Source organism: Lepidochelys olivacea, assembly GCF_965140295.1.
Source record: "Lepidochelys olivacea isolate rLepOli2 genome assembly, chromosome: 12".
Taxonomy (NCBI): domain Eukaryota; kingdom Metazoa; phylum Chordata; order Testudines; family Cheloniidae; genus Lepidochelys; species Lepidochelys olivacea.
In genome coordinates this window covers 39,745,121-39,771,127 of record NC_140422.1, presented here as the reverse complement: position 1 = coordinate 39,771,127, position 26,007 = coordinate 39,745,121, and the positions used below count along the sequence as shown (strand labels likewise).

Here is a 26,007-nt window from a genome sequence, read left to right as displayed (position 1 = left end):
TGACTGACTACACCCCAGGAAGCAGCCTGGAGTTCAGATCCCAGAAGGGCCTGCAGGAGAAGCATTTCTCACACCTCACCGCTGCACTGAATTTCTTGCATGGAGACAATTTGGGGAGGCAGCAAATTCCATGACAGTAAACAGGGGAAAAAAGGGATCTCTCCCACCAAATGTATCCTAGAATCTGAACTATTCCCTGCTGGGCAGAGCCCTGACACATCTATTCCTTGTCCTGCTCTACAGTAATAAGACTCAGCTACAGAAGTAATGCAAGCTGGGTTAGTGCTGTAGGGGCTGACAGACCCCAGTTACAAACAAGAGCAGTCAAATGTGTGTTTTCCTTCATCCCATCAAGTCTCTTTGTAAATGCCCAAAATAAGCAGGGCTGACACCAGGTGGGGTCTAGCCAGAAAGACATTCAGAGGCCGGGCAGTGGCACCCAGGGCTGGCTTGCAAACCATAAGGCTGTCTCCCCTGATTTGGATGTGGATTTCCTAGCGAAGCCGGGAAGGTGGAGATTAAGTTAGAGGACAGCAGAGGAAATTTACTACATTGCTTACGTCCCTCTGGGACAACTAAATTTTAAATCCCATCAGGCTTTAAAATTACCTGTCTTGGACAGGTTGTAACAAATACTAAAGAATATTTAACGGCTGGCTAACCCCAAATGTTACCCACGAAACATAGTTCTGCCCTTAATGCAGACTAGCTTTACTTCACTTCTTCTGGGCTGTAAATTATCTCCATACAGTCACTAGTGGGAAGACATATTTCTGAGCTGAAACAATTATATAGTACATTAAAGAGCATCTTTGGGCTTCCTGGCCTCCTCCAGCCACAGTCTTTGATGCACATGTTGCCTTGGTTCTATTAGCAGGCTGCAAGATGATGCCAAAGTTATCTCCAGTGCACACACTGCCTCAGGACACCACAGCACGCTCTTATCCGTCTCATAAGCCTTTAAAGTTACCACTAAACAAACCTACTCACCTGAGGATTTTAATTTTAGTCCTACCGCTGTTAGTAGCCAGAGATTATATCCTTTTTCCAATTCTATATGAAACTCTCATGAGGGCTGGCCCAATGATCCAGTGGCAGTGCAGAAATCAAGACCAAAGTCTGTCTCCTAGAAGTCTCCGATTACTCTCTAGCAACTACAGGCCCTGAAAAGACTCATGTCCAGTCTTCCAAAGACAGAGGAACGGTTGCTACAATGTGGGGCCTTTCAGTATACTGAGGAAAAATGGAGTGTGGTGAGGGGGAGCGAGGTGAAAATTGAGGTCCCAGAGGACTCTCACAGAGTTTCTTGTGGGGATGGCTGGGTAGGCTGCGGGGAGAAAGAGGGAAAACAGGAACAAAGTGTAAAGCACTTGGCTTTGAGAAACTCTCTGCTGAAGAGATGCAGCTGCTTCTGCTCGCCCTACGACACACGCTCAATACAGCAGCTGAGCAACAGAAAAGTACTCTTCTGGATACATACACTGCAACTACCCCCCACCCCCAGCTGGCCTGTGCCAACTGACTTGCGTTTGTGGGGTTCAGGCTAAGGGGCTTTTCAAATTGCAGTGTAGGAATTTGGGCTCAGGCTGCGCTCTGACCTTGCGGGGTCTTAAAGCATGGGCTCAGCCCGAGAGTCTACACACAATTAAACCACCCGCAGCCCGAGTCAGCTGGCATGGGCCAGCCAATGGTTTTTACTTGCTGTGTAGAGGTACCCTCTGGGTGAGGGATATATCTGCTATGTCAGAACAAGGCCCAGTGAGGCCACATTGACACCTGAGAACTCTGAAAAAGAGTCCAACTTTTAATGGCAGAGTCCCTCTCCCTACAGGTGTTCAAGAGCCACAGATTTCACCCGTCACGTGCAGTGGGATCTAGAGGAGACACTATCTGAGTTGGAGGCTTAGAGGGTTGCAGGACAGGGAGCATTGTGTGAGCTGCAGCTTGATGCAGTAGGAGACACTGGCAAGGGGAGGGGGATAATGGAGTTCAAGTCAATAGGGAAAAAGAGAAAATACTTAAACATGAGGAGAATGGTAAAGCAACATGACCGATAAGGGTGAAAAAGCATGTTTAAGAAGCTGAATCTTTATGGAGGCAGAAAAGGCCTCATCCCTGGCTGAGAGAAAGTAATACTAACCATCCATTTCTACCAGCAGCTGGTTTAAGGTCTGCTCCTCCTCAGTGTTGGAAAAGCCGGACATGTTGGTTGAGCGTTTCTTACCCACAGCATCTATTTCATCAATATACACAATACACGGGGCACGAGCCCTGGCTTCTTTGAAGAGGCTCCTTACACGAGCAGCTCCAAGACCTAGAGAAGGGCAAAGGGTAAGATGAAGAGAGAGTTGCAGGAATCAATCCTTACTTGCTATGCATTTTAATTATCTGTAGTACAGTTGTACCCAGAGGCCCCAACCGAGATAGTGCCCAGGCCCTGTACACACACAGGAAGTGACAGTCCCTGCCCTGAGAAGCTTACAGTCTAAAAAGGCAAGGCACACAAAGGCTGGGAGGGAAAAGTGGTACAGAGAAACACTTGTCCTAGGTCCCATCATGGGTTAGGCACTAGAGCCCAGGTACCCTGAGTCCCTATCCACTGGATCACACGGCCTCTTAAGCTGAACTCAGTATGTTAGTCTGTCTGCACAACTGCTCTAGGAAAGCTCCGCACCCAACTGCAAACAAGCACACCTGCTCCTTTCACAGGGTTAGGGGTTTAAATGCTTAGCTACATTAGCAAACTGCATGCAGCCCCTGTGCTGTGCTTTACGGACTGGGTGCAGCTATATGTCGTTCCAGCTTTCTCCATTGGAAAGAGCGTTATACTCATGCACTGGGAATCCAGGGGATACATACGAAGAGGGCAGCCTCAACGGGAGTGATTTAGGTTTTTGAACGACGAGACAAGAGAACATATGTAAAGGCAGGGAAGTCAGTGAACGGATGGTTATAGAGTAAGGGCTCTACCCCAAAGAGCATGTGCGGTGTGTGGGTATTATTAGAAACAAACAGAGATGCATGGGAGTTCCCACACCACATCCTAGGTAGTAAGGAACGTTCCCGAAGGGTCTGAGGAAACCAGACTCTCTCGGATGAAGGCTTGCTGTAGACAACACGACGAAGAACTCTCTTCTAAACAGATGAACAGGTGAGAGGGAAGGAGTTTACATTCCCGTAGCTGCACTAATGGCACTGTCTATTGATGACAAAGTGTTTTATACCCTCTGCAGAAACACTCAGTCCTGCTCAAACACTCCCCATGCAAAGACAACTAGGAGTTCAGGTTCTTGTCACAGACATGGATAACGCTTACTCTAGATGGCAGCAACTTTGTGTGCTCCCACCACAGATTGCTTTACATCTTCTCTTTTCTTCCTAACAGAAGGTCAGAGGACTTACCTCCTATTACCTCCACAAACTCAGAGCCAGCCATTGCCAGGAACGGCACTTGTGCCTCTGTAGCCACTGCCTTTGCCAACAAGGTCTTTCCACAGCCTGGTGGTCCAAGTAACAAGGCACCTTTGGGCACTTTGGCCCCAAGCTGGAGGTAGCGCTCTGGGCTCTAGAATTACAACACAATTCCATCAGGTATCTGGCCTCATGAGCAGTGTTTCCAGAAGAAAAGACTTGTGCAGAGGTTCACTGGATGCTTTTCCCAACATATGTAACAGTAGCAGCAGCTGCCGGCTCGGGACTCATGTGAACAGCAGTCTGTCCTTTCTCCCTCAGGAACCAGACAATACAGAGTCTGGCTTTTGCCGTCACTGACCAAAGCCTTGGAAGACCGTCAGCTTGTTAAAACGGAGGCTGCTCAATATCCCCACAGGACAAAGAAGAAGAATGAGCCCTATGCCCCAGGCTGCCAGACTATTCCAGGGTACCACTGGTAAATACAACAGCACTCTTATTTTGTTTCTCTCTTTTCGGGTGGAGGAAAGGCAGAGGAGGGGATTACAGGACACTTGAAGCACGGCAGGCACCAGGCATCTTATTCACAAAGGACAGGAGCCACAAGCCAACCTGATCTTGAGTCAAACACTCTCTTTCAGCAGAGAGAATCTCCACAACCTCCTCTTGTCTCTAGTGCATGCACCAGATTTATGCAGATAAGAAAGCTAGTAACAGCTGGAATCACATTGCATTCACATGGGCTGTCTGGCAGATTTGCTCCCTCCACTTCCACCTCTGTTTGTACCAAGCATATTTGAGGCTCTTACCTTCAGATAATCCACAAATTCCTTGACCTCCATTTTGGCCTCGTGCATTCCTGCTACGTCCTTGAAGCTGATCCCTTTCCCAGACTTCCCATCCACAATGGTAAAACGAGCCATTTTCAGCTGGTTCTGTGGAGGACAGCACACTCTGAATTCTAAGGGCACAGTACTGATGAGGGAGATGGGGGGGGGGGAGGCCCCCACACTGGATAGGCTGTGCAAGATCAGGCAGTGGAATACACTTTTTTTTTTTTTAATGGGAGGAGGCATAATATATGAATGTGATCTTCCCATATGAAGTGCATTACAATGCCCACTGTCTCTCTTGTTGTTGTAACAGAGCAGAATGATTCTAGGCCCCATGTTCAGTAATGTACTTTCATGAAAAGGTTTCCTCCTGTGGATGCTGGGGGGTACTGTGACTCAACAACTTAATTAACCAATGTTTTATTAGTAACAGGCATAGAGGAAACCTGCAGCAATTCCCCCCATACATCAACTGAGGGCATTTAATTCAAAATCTGTGCACATTACCCAAATCTCTACGGTTTGTCAAGAATCCCTGCTCTCCAATTCTCATTGACCCTAGTCCTTAGTATAGCTGAGCTGGTTACTATTGGTACAGTTTGAAGAAATAATGAGAATTGATGGTTATTTATCATCCACATTGTTATAAACACACAAACCCCACCATTACCGGGTGCTGCTGCAACAGTTACTGTTCCAAGACAGTCCAGGAATGGAACTATAGGCTCTCAAGTAGACCAGGGCCCACATTTTAGCCTCCTGGTGCGTGTTAAGCCACAGTGACAGTCAAAACAACAATTTAGTTAAATACCCTCCTTGTAACTGCTTATTATGCTCTGCTGAAAACAGCCACTAAGACTTTATTTATTTATTTTTAAGAGGAAAAAAAGTTTAAAGCAGTTCAGGCCCTCAGACCTGCCGGCTTCTTCAAGTGAAAAAAGAGTTAAACACGGTGGAGCTAATTATGCTCACTTCCACAAAGACAGGATCTAGCCCTTAAAGCCCCCCTAACACTCAAAGCTTTCTAAAGCACTTTGTTCCATTCAAGCAGTTACACTTCACTCCATAAAAAAAGTCACCCAGAGCAAGATGAAGGTTGCACAGGAAGGGGCTGCTGGGAACCACCTTAATGGGCGATTTAGGGTCTCCACTCTTTTCATCCAGAAGCCCCCTCAGTTACTGCTCCTGCATGTGAGCAGACTTATGCAAATTGCCTCAGCTGATTGAGAGGCAGGGATTTGATTGATGTTGCAAGCGGGGTATGGGCGGGGAGACGCCAGCCCATAATGAAATCCAGAATTTGAGCAGATTTTAAAAATCAAGAAGTTATTTTGCAAAACCCAGAGATTCCTACTCCTGGCTGTATGGGAGGCTTGTTGGCAGGACAAAACGAAATACACCATTTGCAGCTGCAACTCATTAGTGAGTTTTGAGAATAGCATAGTAAACGGCACTGGAAATTCACTGAGCTCAGCCCTTCCTGCAGTCAGGGAAAGAGGGCCTCAAGTGAAACCAGTTACTGTACAATCTAGTCAGCTGATCAGGAAAAGATGCAAGATATGACAGGACCGCACAGTCCCTGGCATCAGCTAATTCTTGTCCTCTGTTGACTTTATCGGGGAAAGAGCAGGAAATTGCGCCAGCACAAAATGAGACTAACCAAGAGCTTTAAAACAACTATTATACAGGACCTAAACTACTTACAAAAGCGCTGAATCCTCCTTCCCTTCCTGCCATCCCAGCAAGGCGGAAGATGTACCACAATATGGCTACACCAACAGCTGCCATTCCCAGGGCATAAAGGGCACTGAAAAGAGGACAGCTAGTTAAGTACAAATTTAAGCATCTAGCCATGAGATAGTTATTAAATTAGTAAACATTACCCAACTGTTATCTGTTTTCAGGATGTTAAAGGTCCTGGCAGTTAGGCTAGCAGTGCAGCTATAGGGTGAGGAGTGACTGAGGATGTTGTACATTTTGTAGTGATAATCAAGGTGGGCCATTTCCAGCAGTTAACAGAAATGTCCGAGGAGCGGGGGGAATAAACATGGGGAAATAGTTTTACTTTGTGTAATGACACATCCATTCCCAGTCTCTATTCAAGCCCAAGTTAACTGTATCCAGTTTGAAAATTAATTCCAATTCAGCAGTCTCTCGTTGGAGTCTGTTTTTGAAATCTTTTTGTTTTAATATTGCAACCTTTAGGTCTGAGATCGCGGGACCAGAGAGATTGAAGTGTTCTCCGACTGGCTTACGAATGTTATAATCTTGGCGTCTGGCTTTCCATCTCTTCCAGAGTTATATCTGCTCGTAACAACAAATGGGCTAGATCGTCACAGATTCTGAGCTGATCCAGCATAGCCAATCTGATGGCGAACAGGCAAAGGTGGCAGCCAAGGGCCAATTTGGCTCCCAGTGTAAATCAGAGTCACCTCAGGGCTGCTCTAATCTATGCTGGCTGGCAATGGTCCCCAGGGGACATTACAGAGCCAAGGATTGCTGACACGCAAGGCACTCTGGTCAAATCTCTTACATGCCCACTATGCCGGAAGCAGATAGAACAGCAACCAGCATTGCCAGGGGAATTTGCAGATGCACCCTTAGGACAGCTGCCCGGCCTCTTTGTGCTGCTGATCCGCATGGCGGGCCCAAACACTACAGCTCCAATGCAGCTCCAGGCACACAAACTAGAGTTTACTCTGCCTCCTACATCAGCAACAAGATTCTCCATTAAGTTCCAACTACGGAATCTTTTTGGCAGTAAGAGGAAGGATGGTCCAGTAATTTGGGACTTATGAGACCCCAGTTCAAGTCCCTGCTCTGCTAGAGACTTCCTGTGTGACCTTGGGCAAGTTACTTAACCTCTCTGTGCCTCAGTTCCCCCATCTGTAACATGGGAGTAATAGCCCTGCCCTACCTCTCAAGAGGATAAATACATTATGATTGTATGGCCGTCAGGAAGTATGGTAATGGGGGGGCCACAGAAGTATCATACATGGAGAAATAAGAGGCAGAAAGAATGCAGCTGGGTTGATAGACCTTAATCTGCAGTGCTGGCAGTTAAGAAGTCAAATTTGACTTGTCAACTGAGCAAACAAGGGGTTGATCCTGCAAGGTACCAAATGCTCTGTTCTCTGAAAGAAGCAAATTTGAGTTGCCAGCGCACAGCACTTTACCAGATCAGGCTCTAGGTCTTGAAGCCACTGAGAATACGGAACCCCACAAGATCACCTTTAGAAAGTCTATTTTCAGAGCAGAACAGTTTTGAAAGGTAAAGAACAGCTAGAAGTTCAGACTCCAGGGGGCTAGTATACAAAAATTGTAAATCTACAAATGTGAGGTAGAGATCTCAGGCCTTATGATCAAAAACTAAAACCAAATTGCTGAATCTTGAAACATTTATTCAAGCAAATTGCCAGCTCTAGGACTTGGCAGCACAACACAAGACCACACCCAGGTTTCTCTTTTATATGAAGCATTTTCTAATACCTTCATAAAAAGTATGTTTGGCATCCAGGGTGAAAGTTCCAGGAGAGGAAGTTACACATCATAGCCAACCATGATTGCTAAGGGAAAGATATGTCTGGTCTGCTGCGCTTCACAAACCGCTGAGAACAGAACCCTTGCACACCCATTTAATGCTGCCACCATGATACTAGTTGCAAGTATGTGGCTAGGGAATGCTGAAAGACAGCTCTGGCTCCTCTGAACCAGCAAGGTAGCTTGAAACACCATGCCTTCTTTTTGGAGAGGGGACCTCTTGGGTTGGCAGATACAGGATTGCAACACTACACATCTTTGTTGGTGGATTAGAGAGAATACACAATTAAGAATACTCCCTATGGTGGAGTCTCCACACATACTCTTACGGAAATCTTCCCTGTACAACACCATATCTCCTCTCAGGGACAGAGGTGCTTCTGGACTCATTCAAATCCCCAGTGAGTGGGCTTTATAAATCTGTTTTTCATTCTGGATTCCATAAATCTCGGTTTGCAAGAGCTGCCAGTTGTAACAGAAGGACAAATAAACCACAGCAGCAGAAAACAGACCACAAAAGGTTGGTGCTAGTGTTTGAAAACACAAAATAAATTCCAGCCAGCAGTTGATTGACAGATTTCTTCCTTCTTTTGCTCTTTGCTCACTCACCTGTTAGAGGCGCATATTAGAATTAAAACATTAACCTTTGCTGAATTGTTTTGACAAAGGATCCTCGTTTTGGATAACAAAAAAAAGTCTATAAATGTAATAGGAATACTCACTTCTCATTGACATTTTGTGTCTTATCATTAAAGCTGTTTTGCTCAGCATGTGGCTGTAAATCTGAGTCAGTGTCAGACCCGGTTATCTGTCTGAACTGCAGCGTCTGTTGTAGTGGGTTAAAGCTAAGAATATATTTTTATAACCTGGCTCACTTCAAAATAAACCAGTCTCAATTTTAAAGCATTATAAAATGGGGAAGGCTCATTATGGATCTAGCATTCTCTCCAATGGGTAATTTAAACGAGGGACCAATATCATGTTTGTTGAGCCCACTGTGTTATGGGTTTTATCATGGTTTGCACTATAATAATTGATTAAAGACATAGCGCTCAATTAGGAAAACTACTGTTACAAAAATCCATAGTGACTGATAATGGATTTTTCTCAGATGTGCAGATTCTATTCTGCATGCCAACAGAAGGAGTTTTTCTGCAGGCACAGCACCACCTCCTCCCCGAACCACATTAGTTAAGTGACAAAAGCACTTTGTCAGCATAGTTGCATCTACACTAAAAACTTTTGCCAACACAGCTATGTCGATTAGGGGGCTGTTTTTTTACACACTGACTGACATAGCTATGATGACAAAAACTTGTAGTGTAGACCTGGCCTAAGTTTTAACATGTCTTTTAAAGACGGGGCTACTTCTGAAGGCCACACGTGAGCTCTTCAGGGCAGGGACCATCTCTTCGTTATGTGTGTGTACGGTGCCTTGCACTGCAAGGCCCTGATCCCTGACTGGGGCCCCAGGCACTACCACAGTACAAATAAGTGATCAGTTAACATCATACTTTCCAAAAAAGCCTGTGCGTTTGTAGGAGACTGGGATCCTGTCCTTCACATCAATATTCAACTCCTCCTCCGCTGCTCGCAGCTTCTCTTCAAACTTGTCAATATTTGCCACCTGCATCCTGTACATCAGGGCAAGCCTCTGGGGACATGAAATCAAGAGAACCATATTGCAGAGTGAGGATAAAGCAGAAACTAGGTCACCTATCTGCAGTGGATAGTTAGAATAAAGGCCTCTCTAAATTATGGGTTACCCTCTTGCCAGCAATACCAGTGGAGCGTGAGAAAGTGGCTATGGGACCAGAAGTCAGGACTAAAGGAGAAAACACTTCTTTTAAAGTTACAATGACTTTGCTGTGAATTTTTAAGGACAAAATCTGCTGAAATCCAGCAAAGAAGTTAGTCTCTGCAGACAAGGAGATGCAAGGACTTTGTACACAAGTCAGAGGATAGATTTAATCCTTGAAAAGTTCACATTTACTGATACCTTGAGCCTGCACTTGCTCTTGCACTTGCTCTGCACATGAAGATCTCAGAAATCCACAGGAATCGAGTTTCTTGTGCTTAATGTAGATTTCTTAGATACCATCTGCACCCCACATAGACAGTAACGGCTTTCAGCGATCAGAAGTTATCCAACTAAATAATAGGCCAATCACCAGAGAAATAATTTACTGTCTCGCCAGTTTCGGTTTCTCAGTGGTGACAAGCCCAGCAGCCTGTGTCCTAACAGGCACTCACACTTCTTTTGGTTTTAAAAAGAAACAAAAAGGCATGTATTATTAGTGCTTGTCAAACATCTGGAACCAGCTTCCACACTGGTTGCTTTGAATATTATGTATTTTCCTAAGCCAGCCAGTGGTAAAAAATTACTACCAATTCCTAGCTCCATGAATCATCTTAAATTGTGCTGATATTAGGGATAATTTTTTTAAAAATCTAACTTTTCCAAAATCTGCAATGGATTTTCTGACTTCCTCCCAACCAGTGGGGATGGGGGAGATTCAGACAATATTCTTTATAAAACAAACAAAAAAAAGAGACTGATTCATTTCTCAGTTGGTATAATTGACAAGAGTCACACAGAACTTCAAAGACAAGGAGGAGAAGGAAATCAGTAATGAACAAAACAGCAGCTGGGGCTTTAATGGAAATACATTTAAGAAACTCTTCCCAACAGCTTAATCTGGAATTATTCATTCTAATTGTACAAAGACACTCACAGGCCGTCCAAATACAACAGCTCCTGGGTGCAGATAAATTTGCACAATATCACTCTCTGGAACCACCTGAATGCTCTGGACCTCCCCCTTCGCCAGCATCTCATTCACAAAGTCATTCCAGGAAATGTTGACCCCGCTGATGGTCAGTGAATTTAGCAGGCTCATAATGACAGCTATCAGGAAGAGCGTCCGCAAACGCTCACGATACATCTGATCTTCCCGTTCCTTGCGTTTCTTTTCCTCTTTATAAAAAAGAAGAGATATGAGAGGAGAGACAGGGGAGTATATAATGATTAAGCTCTGTGATCCAGAGAATAGAAAATTACACAATAGACCAAAAATTGACCAGCTACATAGTTTGGTATGAGTCCTAAATTTGATTGGTCTAGGAAAGCTATACTCGGAAGCAGCATTGAGTTTGCTGCGAGGTCTTGTAAGGCCAGTTTTCCAGATGAGCTGAATGAAGTCCAAGGTCACATGTCTTGTCCAAGGTCACAAAGTGAGTCAGTGTTTTAGGTCACATTACAATCCAGGACCTTGCTGGCTCCCAGATCTTGTCAGACCGCAAGGCCTCCTCTTCTCCACATGTTAAACAGTATCAACTCAAAAGCCTGTTTATTAAAGTACATGCAGCCAGATCCAAAATTAACAGTTGCTAGGAAGGAGGCAAAGTTTGCATTCTATTAGCTAGCAAATATTTGCTTGTATCATGGAGTCTGTTTTAGCTGCTGCCACGTTCAGCAGCTCCCCAGTGCCCCAACAGCCTAAGCAGAGAGACTGTGTGCACTGGATACAAGGGAAGGTCAAGTTTTTCACTTCAACTGTCAATTCAGTAAGAAGAGGAAATGAAGTGGCACAAAGAGCCAAAAATTTACTTTTGGAAGCTACCCTCAGAAATCAAATTCTTCATCTCCATACTGGATAATCTCAAACACATTTTGGAAAACTTTGATCAGCGGCTTGTTTTTATTTAAATCTAATCCTAGTCCAGAAGGCTTTAGAGGGTCAAAATCCATTAACTAGTTAGTGAAAAGTCAATTCATCAAGAATCCCAGCCTACTCTAAACTGAGGAACCATTTCAGCTGCCTGGATGTAACCATTTCAGCGGCCTAATACATGTATAGATCAAACAAAACCACTGGAGCATCATTACTGGAATCAAACGAAAGGCTTTGACTACAGTAACCCCCTCCATATATTGCATTTTTCTATACTGTAACAAACCAGTGGCCCAACTAGTCTGGTTGCTGCTGGCTGATACTATGCTGGAAATTTTGAGAGAATGAGTAAAACCCACCACAATGTTCTTGGCCAGTTGTGCAATAATACAGCACAAATCACTTCCTGACCAGCTCTTGATCAACTGATGTCCTAAACCAAAAAAGGTTGACAACATTTACACTATACAGAATAATAAAATGATTATTAATATTACACAAGCATCTAATAGAGGCATCTAATCTGCACTGCATCTTACTAAACTATTAGTCTCAATAATATCCTGCAACAGTGAGTTACACAGTTTAATTATATGTGGTGTAAAAAATGCTTTTTTAATAGACTACTGGAAGTTCTGTAGGTACCATAGATGGATTTGTTTCAATGACATGCTCACTTTTCATCTTACAATGCCAAAAACACCTAGTCAAGTAAGTAACTTTATAATGCAATTAGAAGGCTTGAGAACCACAGGAGAATCAATGACTTATGTGTCTTAGTATTTGCATCTAACCTGTTTTTTAGAATCCTGGCATTTTCCAGACTTCTTCAGAAGATTTAGAAGATTGCTGCCTTTAAAGGACTGTCAGGGCAGAATGTTTAATTTCAGTTGCTGACCATCATGTGATAAAAAAAGACAGTCCTCTCCCCATTTATATGGTCGAATCTGGATGTTCTTGATATACAATTTACCACCATTGGCACCATGACATACGTAAATACCATTCTACACATAGAAATAAATTAACTCTTCACCACTGGATTTTTAGAGTGTCTGCCTGCTGCAGCCCAGATTAGGTTTATTTGCAAATTCATAACAAAGACATCTACACTGGCATTTATCTCTAGCCACCAATTAGACCCTACACAACACAACAAAACCAAGGAAAAAAATATGACCCAGTCATCAGACCCCAGGAAGTCCTCTGTCCTTCAGATATGCAACATCATTTTTCACTTCTCCCTAGCTCTGTTCTATGTTTCCAACAAGAAAGGTCTGTGACTAAATAGAAACAATACAGCTTTTCAGATAAAGTCATAGTTTCAGAACACAGTGACAGCTCAGGATCTGTGTGCAGCTCATCCCCTTTTGTTCTTTCGTGCCATCTTCCCACCCAAGTTATCAGCTAGATCCAGCTACACTAAAATGAGTAAATTCATCACAATGCTATAATCTAACATCCAGCAACGTCATTAAAAGGAGAACAGCGTTAGCCAAGGATGATAGAAACCTTAAAGCTAGACGATATCCCGCTCCATTAAATGAGAACTATATAAACAGACAACAACTTTCCTTTCTACAAACAATGGAGGCAACTCTGGGAGAGGTGAACCCCCGCACAAAAGGAATCTAAGTGCAGCAAAGATGATTTTCAATGAGATCTCAGATGGAAAAGCAACACCCCAGGGAAATGCTGTTAAAGCACTTTTCCTTTCTAAGTTTCAGATGAAATCAAGACAGATGCATGAAATATTTTCCTTGATCAGAGTATGGGGCTTTCCTCATCTTTCTCTCTTCTCTTCTGAGAAGCGGCCATAATCTTGAGAACGTCACTGAAAAAAGATCATGTTGAAATCGGAACTTGCCATCAGACATGTTGCTATGATGAACATTTCTGGATTAATGCAAATTGAAAGCACCTTCACCGTCAAAACTGCAGCTGACCACTTTCAGATGACAATGCCTTAGAAAACTGGAAGAAAGACATTTATTGCTACGAGAGAACTTCTACCAGTCCATATTCAGGGAAAGCAGAGACAGCTATGCAATTCAAACTTCCTGATTTCTGTACCTCTATCATCCTGCTACTTTGGTTTGTCAGAAAATGCAATCACTTTCGCCATGCAGTATTCATATTACAATGTAAACTGCCCACAATAACTATTCAATCAATAAGTAATGGTAGCTGGAAGAGACACTTGCAAACAACCACTGTGGGAACACTTCCAGCTCTTTAGTCTCAAAGCCTTCATGAAGAAATGATTTGCCATTAACCCCGAATCTGAACTCAGTGATTAAAAGCTTGCAAGGGCTGAGGTGACAGTCCAAAGAGTTCTTTTTAATAATTACTGCAGAGACAGTCTTTCTGCTAGAGACACGGAGGAGAATTCCACCTCCCAAAGTCAAATTATCCATTAATCACAGGAGAAGGGCCACGGAACACAGCAGGTTACTGTTTACAAATTTTAATAGCCACAATACTTCTTGTAGGATCTCTGGTCACAATCATTCTGTGTGGTCTTCCAGGCAGCAGAAATCCCAGGCTTAGAAAAAGAACATTCAGTAAAGACCATGTGGTATTTGTATTAGCATCCCACTGTACATTCTCTCTCTGTTCCTTGCACGTGGTTTGAGCAGTGGCCTAAGTTTGGCTGCCTGAACTGACAAGACCCTCACTCCTGACCTACAGACCTCAAAGGCTATAGATTACCACCATACATGGGTCTGAAAGTGTGCATGGCATTTAGTTGGCCAGATGCAGCCTGATGGTCCCACCAGCATGTTTGGAACCACAAAAAAAAAAAAAAAAAAAAGTCATGCCTTTTGTACTGTCTCAATCTTTGTATTTAAGTGAAAATGTAGTTAAAGATTAGTCATTATAAAACAGAACTATAATGCCATTGTCAAACTGCAATTATATTGTGTGACAATAAAGTGGAGCCCTCTTTGTTTGTAGATTTAGCCTTCATCCAAAGTTCCAGAAAACGAACAATAGCACCACAGAAGGTGCAAGCCTAGATCGGCCTTTATTCACACAGACAAGAGTCCTGGCATCAACTGAGACGAAGAAGAAATTCTCAGATGCTAGTTCTTGTCTTATAGGCCTCTGTCACATTTCAGCAGATACCACAATACATACGGAAGAGCATGAGGCTTTTCACATGGGACATTTCTGACATCTTTAAAATAAATCCTTAAGCCAGGATACAGTACATTCCACCAGCTAGGGGACTTTCTAGCGGGAAATTCATGATACACAGAATCAAACTGCAAGGCTTGTCACAGACTGGGAACTTTTCCAGTCCCTTATACTTGGGGGGATGGGATGGGAGGGCAATTTAGTCACTTTTCAAAGCCGAGTCAAATTACACTTGTAAAAAAAGGGAATACAGTGACTGCCTATCCCCCTATAGGAAAGCTGCTGACAACACCAAGGGGCACTGTCAGGTCAGTTTAGACTCAAGATATAGGTGCTGTGAAACCAAGCTATTAGAAAGTAGAAAATCAGTAGAAAATCTCAGTGATTTTTTTTTAAATTTAAATTGAAACCATTTTGAAAGAATAACATCCTCCTGAGGTGTTGGCAACCCAAAACACTGCAGTATCCTAGGAAGATCAGAAAATTAAACCTATTAGAAATTGCGGCCTTGTCTACACACAACAGTTGTACCACTTTAGTTAAGATACTTTAGAAACCCACGTAGTTCTATCAGTGCAACTCCCTTGTGGGGACACACTTCAATCAGTTCAAGAGTGCCTGGTATCTGCTCAGCTTAACTAAATGCACCAAATTAGCTAGAGTTTTCTGAACAGATTTAGTGAAATTGGTACAACTTGTGTTTAGACAAGGCTTAACATAAAAGTGAAATTGACTAATTTATTTCCAATGTACAAGTTCAAAAAGACAAGAAGTACACAGCTGAAGTGGTGAAATGTAGATTTTAATATTTCCTTAGATTTCATTTTTGTTAGGTGATATTAGTAACAAAGGTAAGGACTCAAATATTTCCACTGATGATAATCAAAATTTGCCTACAGGTGAAGAAAGAAAAATGCTGTTTGATAACTTTAATTAGAGTTTGATTTAAGGACATTTACTTTGCATATTTTGACTTGTGATGTTGACAATTTATCTTTTAACAGTTATAAAGCTTTAATTTTCTGAATCTCAATATCTACTGTTAAATAATTTTCTGGACCACACCACTATAATTTCCTGCAACTCTAAATTTTGACAGACGTTGATTCTTTTTAAGCTTTTTAGAAAAATTTTATCTATTATCAATTTAAATTTTTAAACATCTGCAAAACCTAGATATACATTACAAAAAACAAATTGATGTACAAAAGAGAAATAAAAACCTTTGAACAAAGCTTGGACATGTATGGATTAGACTCAGCAGCATGTGATTTATAAACCTATGACTGAGAATACTTTACAGTTATGGCTCCGGTATACAGTGCAATACCTAGCACTATTTAGCATTAACATGGATCTTGCATGTTCTCCTGCACATACTCACACACGGAATGACACTCCAATTTGGAATCGTCATTTCATTAAGTATCCTCTGTATCAAAACTTCATACATACCCTCATCCTCCTCTGGAGACTTCCCTTTGGATCCTTCATTCTTACTGCTATTCCACCGAGACCCTGAGGTACTAAAATAGTAAGTGCCACCTATAGACAAATAAATATGGAAAAGGATAGTAATTGAAGCACTTAGTTCTGGGACCCAGGAAGAGAAATTAGACATACAGTACAAGCTTTGAATATGTCAAGTGTTAAATTCTGCCCTCCCCTACTCATGTGTAACTCTCATTAACTTCAGTGGAAACTGGGTGCACACATCAGAGGGAGGAATGTGACCAAGACTGAGGAAACTCTGAATGTTATTTCTAAATTAAATGTTTGGGGGTTTTTCAGCAATCCAGTCAAAATACAGCTTTGTTTAGAAATTATTCTAAGATGGCAGACAGTCTTTTGGAGAGAATTCTCCACCAGTTTCTAGTTATTAAACTTTCCTATAGAGTAACAGAAAATTTGGAGTTTATCAATGCACTAGTTTCAGTATCCTTGTACTACTGGGTGTGAACATATACTAATGGAAATGTTGTCTGTGTTGCAACTGAAGAACACAAATCTGTCCATACATACACATATCATTTAAAAAACCACCGCTATCACTAGTAGTAAACACTCTGAGGGGGAGCTTCCCTTTATGTGCCAGGGAGCAGCAAAGAACTCAGAAATGAAAATAAATGATTTGAGGCTATTACTTGCACTCTCCATGGAAAGGCAGGCAAGCCTAGAAATGACACTACTTGACAGAAGTTACCCCTCACTGGAGAGTTCACTTGCAGTTGTGCAGAGTGTGTGGATGTCCCTCCCAGCCATCACTTTAAAGAGGCATCCATGTGTTTTCAACCACAGCACAGACATAAAGGGTTAACCCGTTGCAGCACAGCGCGCAGGCTCATGTTCACCAGCTCCAGAACAATGGCCCCGTGTAAGTCATGATTTCACAGACTGTATAAAAATCAGGAAATTAGCCCAACAACATGATTTTTCTAATCGTGGGGAGGCAGAAGCATCCCTGCTGCTGGAAACACCATGGTGTTGGGCTAAGATGAGTGCTCGGGCCAGGGAGGATCTCTCACCACATGGCATCAGCTGGTCAGCCTGGCAGAGGGCAGGGATTGGGGCCTGGCTTGCTTCACACACAGCTCCAGTCCAGGCCACTGCTGCTGCTTCCTTTCCAGCCAGCCAGCCGGAAGGGGGGCGGCAATGGCAACACATGGTGATTAGGAGCCCCCGGCAATGCCAAGGAGACACTACAGCGCCAGCTGGTGAGAAGCTGAGACCAGGATCTGCTGTTTGGGAACATGTATGTGAGGGGGCCTTAGCCCGACAGGGAGAATCAGGGTAGGGCGATGAGACAGACCCCACCACACACATACCTCCACGTGCTCCAAGGGTGGCAGATCCTGGCCCCACCCCAATTCCTAGGGATAGGACTGACCCACCACCCCTCTACAATATCTGTTGTCAAAGCTGCATCAAGATTTCCTATTAACATTCACCAATGAGGCACAGAAGCAAATCCATTTTTAAAAAAATGCAAGCTCTGAACTGTAAGCCCAAATGCAAAACATTTTCAAGTTAAATGGTTTCAGAGCTCAGATAGGTAACTCAATCCACTGAGCCCGACTGTGAAGATGCCACAGCTTATCACTAGCCAAAAAAAAATACTACAAGTAATTACATTTCTTAGTAGACCCCAAATTAATGTCATTTCAAAGACAATGTCCTGGCCAACGCAGACATCCCCCTCAAAAATACTTTAGTAGGGAGCTCACCTAAGAGTTTCCAGAGTCTCACTGGATCCCGAATTACATGTTGCTTCACTAAGAGTCCACTGAGCCCTTCAAATGTGGGGGAAAGTGTTCGGGACAGAAGGGTCTGAAGAGAAAAAAAGATGACAACTGTAACAGGAAAAACTGCACAGTGCAGCAGGCAATCAAAGTAGATTTCCTCAGTAGGAAGGAAGGATATTTTTGTGATTTGGTCACAGGATGAGTATCATTCCTGTGTATCATTCCTGGCTCTGCTGCAGACTTGCTATGTGATTATGAGCAAGTAGTTTATAGCCTGGTTTTAGGAGAGCTAACATGCACACAGAGCATGTGCCTAAAATGTTTGGAAGTCACACTCTTCTTCTTGTGCCTAGGTTTATCCTTCAAGTGTACACTGGGGCTAACATGTCAGAGATATGGAGAAGCTACATTCATTAACATTGGTGAAGTGCTTGAATTTTCTCAGATGAGAAACGCTAGAGGAGGGCAAAGTCGTAACCTAACAGATTCCACAGTAAGGAGACTATACACCTACTCCTCACACCAGCTAATAAGTACTGCCTGTAGTCTTGATTAACCCTAAGGGTGATGTTCCATGGACGCAAGAATTGGCTTGAATTGTAGATCAAATTTCACAGTTACATTAGTAATTGGTTGACATGGCCTACCGTGACATACAGCACTCTCACTGCAATGAAGATACTGTTAAATAACGTTAAATGACTAATTTAAACTGATAGAAGCAAAGATTCCAACAATACACCTGCTACTCCAGCCAAGTTTAAACTAGAAGCTTCTGCCAGCATAGCTATGACAGGTTTCAGAGCAGCAGCCATGTTAGTCTGTATTCGCAAAAAGAAAAGGAGGACTTGTGGCACCTTAGAGACTAACACATTTATTTGAGCATAATCTCCCCACTGTATTTTCCACTGAATGCATCCGATGAAGTGAGCTGTAGCTCACGAAAGCTTATGCTCAAATAAATTGGTTAGTCTCTAAGGTGCCACAAGTCCTCCTTTTCTTTCAGCATAGCTATGTTGATCAGATGTGTGAAGAAGTGTGATCCCTAATTGACAGATCTGTGTTGGCTGAAGCCCCTGTGTAGACACTGTTATACCAGCAAAACTGTGCTTTTACTGGGATAGCTTGTCTCTCTTGTGGGGGTGGTTTTACTATCCCAGTACAAAGCACAGCTTTACTGTACAGCTGTGTCCATACTAGAAGTGTGTATACCGCTATTCCTATACCAGTAAAGCACTCCTACTGTGGAAATAGCCTCAGTTTTTCACGTGTTCACTGGATTGGAGTATTGCAGGGGGTGAAGCCTCACCTGTACGAAAGTCACAGAAGCTTACCATGAAAACATTGCAGAATTTCAGCAGAGAAGAGCAAATAAGTTAGAGAACATTTAAGTCAGAATTTCCTTGTTTGTGTGATTTTACATCTTATTTTAACAAACTTGATTTTTAAATTTTCTTTAAGGGCTAGTCTATATAGTTAAACCAGTTCAAACCTGTATCAGTTCAGAAGCAGATATAGCTTACATGAATGTAACCCCCCATGCATGAATGTAGTTTCTGCAAAACAAACTACATTGATACAAATACTCCTCTATGGATATAAATGTGCCCACACTTGGGGTTTCACCAATTTAAACTATACCCCTTTGGAAACAGATATAATTAAAGAAGGACAAAAACTGTCCAAATAATAGCCCTAAAGATGTTAAAAAGTTAAAGATGAGAAAACAATTTAAAAAAAACAAGCCACATCCACTGACGTTACATCCCTTCTGAGGATGTGTATGGAACTCATGTGCCTCCTTTATTTACATAATTGCTCCTGTGAAGACAAACATAAAGCTAACCTATCCTTAAGATTTTGGTTAGCATCTTTGTTGTAAACTGATGTGCTATTCTGCTGTTTAGGATTTTGACCCTATAACACCCACTAAAAAAGGGTAACTAAAACATTAAACAACATTTTGCATACAGCCCAAAGCCTACACATAATATGTAGTTTGCAGGACCTCATGACGTTTGACCCTCTCCTGCAGCACAGACAATATATACAGCAAATATTAGGAAAATGCAACCTAGACGGAGCTACTTTAAGGTGGGTGCAAAACCGGTTGGAAAATTGTTCCCAGAGAGTAGTTATCAGTGATTCACAGTCACGCTGGAAGGGCATAACAAGTGGGGTGCCGCAGGGACCAGTTCTGAGTCCAATTCTATTAAATATCTTCATCAATGATATGTGGGGGAGGGATAGCTCAGTGGTTTGAGCATTGGCCTGCTAACCCCAGGGTTGTGAGTTCAATCCTTGAGGGGGCCATTTGGGATCTGGGACAAAAATTGGAGATTGGTCCTGCTTTGAGCAGGGGGTTGGACTAGATGACCTCCTGAGGTCCCTTCCAATCCTGGTATTCTTTGATTCTATGAATGATTTAGATAATGGCATAGAGAGTACACTTATAAAGGACGATACCAACCTGGGAGGAGTTGGAAGTGCTTTGGAGGTGGAGGATAGGATTAAAATTCAAAATGATCTGGAGAAATGGTCTGAAGTAAACAGGATGAAATTCAATAAGGACAAATGCGAAGTACGCCATTTAGGAAGGAACAATCAGTTGCACACATACAAAACGGGAAATGACTGCGTAGGAAGGAGTACTGCGGAAAGGGATCTGGGGGTCATAGTGGACAATAAGCTCAATATGAGTCAACAGTGTAACACTGTGGCAAAAAAAGTGAACATCATTCTGGGATGCATTAGCAGGAGTGTTGTAAACAAGACACGAGAAGTAATTCTTCTGCTCTACTCCGCGCTGATTAGGCCTCAACTGGAGCATTGCGTCCAGTTCTGGGTGCCACATTTCCAGAAAGATGTGGACAAATTGGAGAAAGTCCAGAGAAGAGCAACAAAAATGATTAAAGTGAATGAAGTGAGCTGTAGCTCATGAAAGCTTATGCTCAAATAAATTGGTTAGTCTCTAAGGTGCCACAAGTACTCCTTTTCTTTTTGCGAATACAGACTAACACGGCTGTTACTCTGAAAAATGATTAAAGGTCTAGAGGGAAGATTGAAAAAAAAATGGGTTTATTTAATCTCGAAAAGAGAAGACTGGGAGGGGACATGATAACAGTTTTTAAGTATATCATAGAATCATAGAATATCAGGGTTGGAAGGGACCTCAGGAGGTCATCTAGTCCAACCCCCTGCTCAAAAGCAGGACCCATCCCCAATTAAATCATCCCAGCCACGGCTTTGTCAAGCCTGACCTTAAAAACTTCGAAGGAAGGAGATTCCACCACCTCCCTAGGCAACGCATTCCAGTGTTTCACCACCCTCCTAGTGAAAAAGTTTTTCCTAATATCCAACCTAAACCTCCCCCACTGCAACTTGAGACCATTACTCCTTGTCCTGTCCTCTTCCACCACTGAGAATAGTCTAGAACCATCCTCTCTGAAACTACCTCTCAGGTAGTTGAAAGCAGCTATCAAATCCCCCCTCATTCTTCTCTTCTGCAGATTAAACAATCCCAGTTCCCTCAGCCTCTCCTCATAAGTCATGTGTTCCAGTCCCCTAATCATTTTTGTTGCCCTCCGCTGGACTCTCTCCAATTTATCCACATCCTTCTTGAAGTGTGGGGCCCAAAACTGGACACAGTACTCCAGATGAGGCCTCACCAATGTCGAATAGAGGGGGACGATCACGTCCCTCGATCTGCTCGCTATGCCCCTACTTATACATCCCAAAATGCCATTGGCCTTCTTGGCAACAAGGGCACACTGCTGACTCATATTCAGCTTCTCGTCCACTGTCATCCCTAGGTCCTTTTCCGCAGAACTGCTGCCTAGCCATACGGTCCCTAGTCTGTAGCTGTGCATTGGGTTCTTCCGTCCTAAGTGCAGGACCCTGCACTTATCCTTATTGAACCTCATCAGATTTCTTTTGGCCCAATCCTCCAATTTGTCTAGGTCCCTCTGTATCCTATCCCTGCCCTCCAGCGTATCTACCACTCCTCCCAGTTTAGTATCATCCGCAAATTTGCTGAGAGTGCAATCCACACCATCCTCCAGATCACTTATGAAGATATTGAACAAAACCGGCCCCAGGACCGACCCCTGAGGCACTCCACTTGACACCGGCTGCCAACTAGACATGGAGCCATTGATCACTACCCGTTGAGCCCGACAATCTAGCCAACTTTCTACCCACCTTATAGTGCATTCATCCAACCCATACTTCTTTAACTTGCTGACAAGAATACTGTGGGAGACCGTGTCAAAAGCTTTGCTAAAGTCAAGAAACAATACATCCACTGCTTTCCCTTCATCCACAGAACCAATAATCTCATCATAAAAGGCGATTAGATTAGTCAGGCATGACCTTCCCTTGGTGATCCATGCTGACTGTTCCTGATCACTTTCCTCTCATGTAAGTGCTTCAGGATTGATTCTTTGAGGACCTGCTCCATGATTTTTCCGGGGACTGAAGTGAGGGTCACTGGCCTGTAGTTCCCAGGATCCTCCTTCTTCCTTTTTTTTTTTTTTTTTTTTAATATAAAAGGTTGTTACAAGGAGGAGGGGAAAAATTATTCTCCTTAACCTCTGAGGAAAGGACAAGAAGCAATGGGCTTAAATTGCAGCAAGGGAGGTTTAGGTTGGACATTAGGAAAAACTTCCTGTCAGGATGGTTAAGCGCTGGAATAAATTGCCTAGGGCAGTTGTGGAATCTCCATCATTGGGGATTTTTAAGAGCATGTTAGACAAACAAGTGTCAGGAATCGTCTAGATAATACTTAGACCTGCCACGAGTGCAAGGAACTGGACCTGATGACCTCTTGAGGTCTCTTCCAGTCCTATGATTCTATGAAATCCTATTACAAGGTTGGTGCACAAACAAGGACATAACGAGTAGCACAGCTATGCTGGGAAAGAAAAACAAAAGTGAGGAAAGGAATCAATGTTTGCCAAACGGAAATGGTTCAGACTTCAGAAAAAAAAAAAAAATAAAAAAGCTCTCTCTCTTAGAAACTTGAATGGTACTAACAATGAAGACCAAGCTATAGGTAGGACCCTACCAAATTCATGGTCCATTTTGGTCAATTTCACAGTCAAAGGATTTTAAATATCGCAAGTTTTATGATTTCAGCTATTTAAATCTGAAATGTCAGTGTTGTAATTATAGGGATCCTGACCCAAAAAGGAGTTGCGGGTGGGTCGCAAGGTTATTGTAGGGGGGTTGCGGTACTGCTACCTTACTCTTGCGCTGCTGCTGGCGGCAGCGCTGCCTTCAGAGCTGGGCTGCTGGAGAGCAGCGGCTGCTGGGCAGGAGCCCAGCTCTAAAGGCAAAGCCGCCACCAGCAGCAGCCCAGAAGTAAGGATGGCCTGGTATGGTACAACCTTACTTCTGAGCTGCCGCTGGCGGCGGCTTTGCCTTCAGAGCTGGGCACCAGGCCACCAGCTGCCTCTCTCCAGCTGCCCAGCTCTGAAGGCAGCGCAGAAGGAGGGGTGTCAATACCGCGACCCTCCCTAACATAACGTTCCGACCCCTCGCAAACTCCCTTTTGGGTCAGGACTCCTAATTTGAGAAATGCTGGTCTCCCTCATGAAATCTGTAAAAGCACACACACAAGACCAGATTCCACGGTCCGTGATGCATTTTTCATGGCTGTGAATTTGGCAGGGCTCCAGTTACAGGTAAAACCAGAAAGGATCTCTCTCATGCTAGCAGGGCTTCTCCATCATTAAACTCTTCTGTTTCATAGGACTGCAGGCAGGTGATTCCTGGAAAGTGCACAGACGTTAGGAGCCCTGGGGATAGCTCCCATCCCACAGCGGCCTCCCATGGCAGCGTCCTTAGTAATTATTCGGAACCCAGGAGCGGTCAGACGCTCTGACGCAGGTGGCGCCCGCTGTGCCCGGCGCTGCACATACTCGCTGTGCCAGACAGCCTCAAGGCGCTTCCACGGGCAGCAGAAAGGAGGGACTCCCACCCGCACTGCGCAGGAAGCCCCCACCCCGGAACAACAATGGCCCAGGTCGCATCAGTCACGCTCCGGTCTCCCCCCGGTACAGGGCACGGCGGGAGGGGGGTCCCCGGTCTCCCAGCAGGCCCCTGCCAGAGCCAGGACCAGACCCCCGGGCTCCAGCGCCGGGCGATCCAGCCGGCCTCAGGCCCGGCCCGCCCCCGGCAGCGCCGCCATGGCGCCCGCTGGCAGGGCACAGCCAGCCCGTCCCCTGCTCGGCCCGCCGCGGCCACTCACCGGGAGCACTCCGCCGCCCCGAGGCCGGCCCCAGCTCCGGGCGGGCCCCGCCAGGCCGAGTCGCCGCCAGCGGGGGCCCCTGAGCAGCAGCTGCAGCAGCGCCATGTCCCGCGGCGACCGCCCCCCAAGGGCGCGAGACCGCCGGGCAGCGCGGAAGGGCCTCGCCGAGCCGGGCAGCGCGGCTCACGGCAGCCGGGCCCTGAGAGAAGCCGGAAGTGCCGGCAGGAGGCGGAGTCAGCCATCTTGAAAGCTGGCCGATTCGGCGGTCGCTGCCAGCCTTCAAGATGGCCGCCTCCCAGCCCTCCCCAACGCCCCGCCCTCATTCGCCGCCAAGGATTCCCCCCCCCCCAGCCTGCCTGTCCGTGAGCTGCCCCTGCCGCCTCCCCGGTCCGGGGCCCCGCAGCGCCGGGCAGCTCAGGCCTTGACCCCCCCCCCGCCCGGGGTCCCGCAGCGCCGGGCAGCTCAGGCCTTGACCCCCCCCCCAGCCCGGGGTCCCGCAGCGCCGGGCAGCTCAGGCCTTGACCCCCCCCCCCCCCCCCCGCCCGGGGCCCCGCAGCGCCGGGCAGCTCAGGCCTTGACCCCCCCCCCCTCCCCGCCCGGGGCCCCGCAGCGCCGGGCAGCTCAGGCCTTGACCCCCCCCCTCCCCGCCCGCGGCCCCGCAGCGCCGGGCAGCTCAGGCCTTGACCCCCCCCCCTCCCCGCCCGGGGCCCCGCAGCGCCGGGCAGCTCAGGCCTTGACCCCCCCCCTCCCCGCCCGGGGCCCCGCAGCGCCGGGCAGCTCAGGCCTTGACCCCCCCCCCCCGCCCGGGGCCCCGCAGCGCCGGGCAGCTCAGGCCTTGACCCCCCCCCTCCCCGCCCGGGGCCCCGCAGCGCCGGGCAGCTCAGGCCTTGACCCCCCCCCCCCGCCCGGGGCCCCGCAGCGCCGGGCAGCTCAGGCCTTGACCCCCCCCCCGCCCGGGGGGGGGGGTGCAGCGCCGGGCAGCTCGCGTTCTTTCCAAGTATCCCACCCTCCTAAAACGGATTTCCCTGGGTTGGATTTGGCCATAAGAACAGCCATACCAGGTCAGACCGAAGGTCAATCCAGCCCAGTGTCCTGTCTGCTGACAGTGGCCAAAGCCAGGTGCCCCAGGGGAATGAACAGACCAGGTCATCACGGAGTGATCCATCCCTTATCATCCACTCCCAACGTCTATACCAGCATAGGTCGCCTGTAGAGCTGCACCAGCAGACCTCTAGGGAAGATGCAGTTTATATGGCAAGGGAGAGCTTTTGCCATTCTAGCTTAAACCAGTTCCCTGAAAGGAATAAGCTATTCTGGCAAAAAGGATTTATTGCTGTCTAACTACTTCTAGGCTAGGGCTCTTTTGCCAGCATAGCTAGTCAGTTGGGGGTGATTTTTCCTTCCTTGTCAGTCAGTCAAACTCAATCTGTTGTTGTCTCCCTTCTGGATCCTTCCCTTCTGTACTTAAATTTGCTGTTTTCCTTTATCCTAAAGCAATCTTCATTCAACCCCATATTCTCCTCCCCTTTGTTGCTAAGCACTTTGTGTAGGCTGTCCCTTCTCATGGGGTGGACTTCTCTGCCCTTCTCTGTCTGTTTTCACTTTCTCTGCTCCACTAAAATGAATTGCCTCTTTTCCAAGTCAGAGGCTATGTCTACACTACAACCTTTGGTCAAACCAAGTTATGGTAGGATACAGCTACTGAAGTTTGTGTATTACATGGGTGCATACATTTTTGGCTGCTTGTATTGGTGATGCACCCTGGGTAAGTATACCTGTGTGCCATGCTCTGCTTTTTGGTGCAATGCCTATTGGGACTTTTTTGCAGTGTTTTGTGGGATAGCAATGATTCACCCAGGGATGGCTGAGAGCTAGGGGTTAAGTTCCCAGCATGCAACTTTCTCCATCCGCTAATA

The 26,007-nt window shown here is 45.4% G+C and overlaps 1 protein-coding gene across 5 annotated transcripts in view; it reads right to left on the bottom strand.

The window, feature by feature from the left end:
- Positions 1–25,352, bottom strand: part of SPG7 (SPG7 matrix AAA peptidase subunit, paraplegin) — a 50,130-nt gene extending 24,778 nt beyond the window's left edge. For 2 of the 5 annotated variants that reach the window (XM_084644253.1, XM_084644256.1), the window contains exons 1-9: positions 25,150–25,351; positions 17,824–17,926; positions 16,055–16,144; positions 10,520–10,761; positions 9,299–9,438; positions 5,949–6,051; positions 4,221–4,346; positions 3,403–3,565; positions 2,141–2,314 (exon numbers count right to left, since the gene is read on the bottom strand). In XM_084644253.1, coding sequence (XP_084500379.1) covers positions 2,141–2,314; positions 3,403–3,565; positions 4,221–4,346; positions 5,949–6,051; positions 9,299–9,438; positions 10,520–10,761; positions 16,055–16,144; positions 17,824–17,926; positions 25,150–25,266 — 1,258 coding nt within the window. In that variant the 5' untranslated portion in view covers positions 25,267–25,351. Of the gene's footprint in view, positions 1–2,140; positions 2,315–3,402; positions 3,566–4,220; positions 4,347–5,948; positions 6,052–9,298; positions 9,439–10,519; positions 10,762–16,054; positions 16,145–17,823; positions 17,927–24,091; positions 24,297–25,149 lie in introns of those variants that run through there. The other 3 variants (XM_084644254.1, XM_084644255.1, XM_084644257.1) reach the window with 3 other exon arrangements.
- Positions 25,353–26,007: the final 655 nt, after the last annotated feature.